General features: G+C 43.4%; 1 protein-coding gene across 1 annotated transcript; it reads left to right on the forward strand.

Annotated features, from left to right (window-relative positions):
* The first annotated feature begins 427 nt into the window (after nt 1-427).
* Sertm1 (serine rich and transmembrane domain containing 1) lies at nt 428-751 on the forward strand. The gene has a single exon (XM_035450792.1). The coding sequence runs from the start codon at nt 428-430 to the stop codon at nt 749-751; it is 324 nt and encodes a 107-aa protein (XP_035306683.1).
* The last annotated feature ends 1,744 nt before the right edge of the window (nt 752-2,495 follow it).

The following is a 2,495-nucleotide window of genomic DNA, read 5'->3' on the forward strand; positions in this document are numbered from 1 at the left end:
CTTTTTAGTTCCTTGGAGACACCTGGCACCTAGGATTCTGTGAAGGGAAAATCAAAGCTCATTTTTACATTTTATTTATAATAAAAAGACATAAACATTACTTGTCTCTCAGGGAATTGTTTCATTCTTTCCTCTCCCTGGTGGGTTTCATAATTAAGCCTCTCTGAAAGAAAAACTAAAAAATCTAGTGACAGATGTGTTATTTCCTGACAAGTGCACTGAGCTGTGCCTTTGTTGTTTCTGCAGTCTCTCTGGACAACTGATCCCTGATGCTGCCTTTGTTGAAAGACCAAGACATTTTGTTGTGCTGATATTCCAGCCTGTGAGTTCTGCTGCTGCCATCGTGAAAAAGCAATGCCAATTTCATCAGTCTTAAGCCCGTTGTGAAACTTGAGTGCACTTACTCACGCCTCCCCTCTTTGTAGAGATGTCTGGGGCTGACCCTTCCTCTGGATTTGCAGGAAGTGTGGAGAATGGAACTTTTCTGGAGCTGTTTCCTACATCACTATCCACATCGGTAGACCCGTCCTCAGGCCACCTGTCCAATGTCTACATCTATGTGTCCATATTCCTCAGCCTCCTGGCCTTCCTGCTCCTGCTGTTAATCATTGCCCTCCAGAGGCTGAAGAATATCATCTCCTCCAGCTCCTCCTACCCCGAGTACCCAAGTGATGCTGGCAGCTCTTTCACCAATTTAGAAGTCTGTAGTATCTCCTCTCAGAGGTCTACTTTTTCAAACCTCTCATCGTGAAGAAATGGAAAGTGTTCCAAGTGAGCACAGCTTTGGTTTCTCCATACAGGAGGAGCTGCTTCATGAAAGAAATGACCCTTAGGGTAGACCTGTTTTCCTCTTTCATTTTTTATTTCTTTTCTGCTCAGGATGTGTTCCATTTGTGAGGGGAGGAGCCAATGATGACAGAAATGTATGTAAATGTTGAGGTATGGGATTCCACCCAAAGTTCTCGGCCAGCCTGAAGGCTGATTGGCACTGCGCTGGACACCATGGACTCAACTGAGAACTGCTGCGGATGCTGGCTAGAGGCTCTTCCACTCTGCCTCTTCCAAAGTCCTGGGACTATCTGAGCTATCAGACAGAAAAGAAAACAGGGGGATTATTCAGAAGATATTTTCAGTATTTAAGTGATAAAGCAGAGATGGTATATGAGAGAGGGAGGGAGAGACAGAGAGAGAGGGGATTTAGATTTAACATATAACGCTTCCAAATGGAGGTTAAAATAGGATAAATGTTTTTCTTTAATTTCACCTTAGCAAATGTCACACATGATGAGAAGTCATCTGGGAACATTCTGGGGGAGCCAAACGCTTCAATAGCACAAGGAAAGTGTGTCGTGATGTAGTTTGTGCTGCTTTTATGCTCCTGGGCTGTCTCTTGGCTCGATTTGCAGTCATAATGTTCTCCTGCTATGGAATCCCTTATGACAGTTGCTGTTGCTATTACTAAATGAAGCACAGAAGTGCAATTCATTTTTACTTCCTCACTATCATTTTCATCCAGTAGGAATTAAACATAGAGAAATATCTGTTCAGCTGTATTTTATATAGTAATACTCTTTAGTGGTTGTGCATTCCTTCACGGAGTTTGTCTCTAAAGCTTTACTGTGGAGTCACTTGTCTCTAAGGAGGCACAGGTGTTCACTCATGTTAGTTTGCAAACCTTAGAGACTATATTGCTGATATCTGTGTCACACTTCATGAATGTCATGTGTCTCTGATAACTGTATATGTTGACAAAATACTCTGCACTGGGTATCCAGGGTGGGAGTTTACACTAAAAGCTGCAGACATTGCAATTGGGTCGCTGCAGATACTTCAGGGCTGCTGGAAGCTCCTATACTGAGGTCAATCACGGGTGTCCATGAGATAAGGCACAGCTGTGAGCACAAGCGTGGTATGTGCAGGGCGTCAAGCAAAGCCAAGTGCACCTTCTTATGGATCAAAATTTAAACTCCATTTTTAAAAAATAAATGGCCCACAGCCCGAACACTGAGCTGAGTAACCCGAGTGCCACTGTGCCAACATACAAGTCTTTCTTGGGCAAACCAGTTATCCCCTTCTCAAAACGTTTAATAATCTTAAACTCTGGAACTTCACCACAGTCCCTGGGTGGATTATGCAGACAGAACTCCCCAGGGACAGGAATGGGAGAAAGTGTTCAACACTTTACAGGCCCTGCCTGACATCCTAGACATGTAGAGGTTTGGAAACTGGTAAGGAAGATAAAATTCTGCTTCCTTCTTTTTATTACACAATCAAATCAGGACACACAGAGCTACTTAGATGTCAAAACCATCCACACACACACCATCACACCACTACAGATGCTGTCCTAAAATGTGTAGAGACAATCATGCCTCTGCCGTCACTTACAGTATGACATAACACATAGTAGAATCTTGGTCTAGGGAAGTTTTGCACTTTGGGTGGTGATTGCCATTCTCTGAGAGTCTGTGGGCACATGTATACCTGCATCTATG

The sequence above is a fragment of the Cricetulus griseus genome (genome assembly GCF_003668045.3).
Source record: "Cricetulus griseus strain 17A/GY chromosome 1 unlocalized genomic scaffold, alternate assembly CriGri-PICRH-1.0 chr1_0, whole genome shotgun sequence".
Lineage (NCBI taxonomy): Eukaryota > Metazoa > Chordata > Mammalia > Rodentia > Cricetidae > Cricetulus > Cricetulus griseus.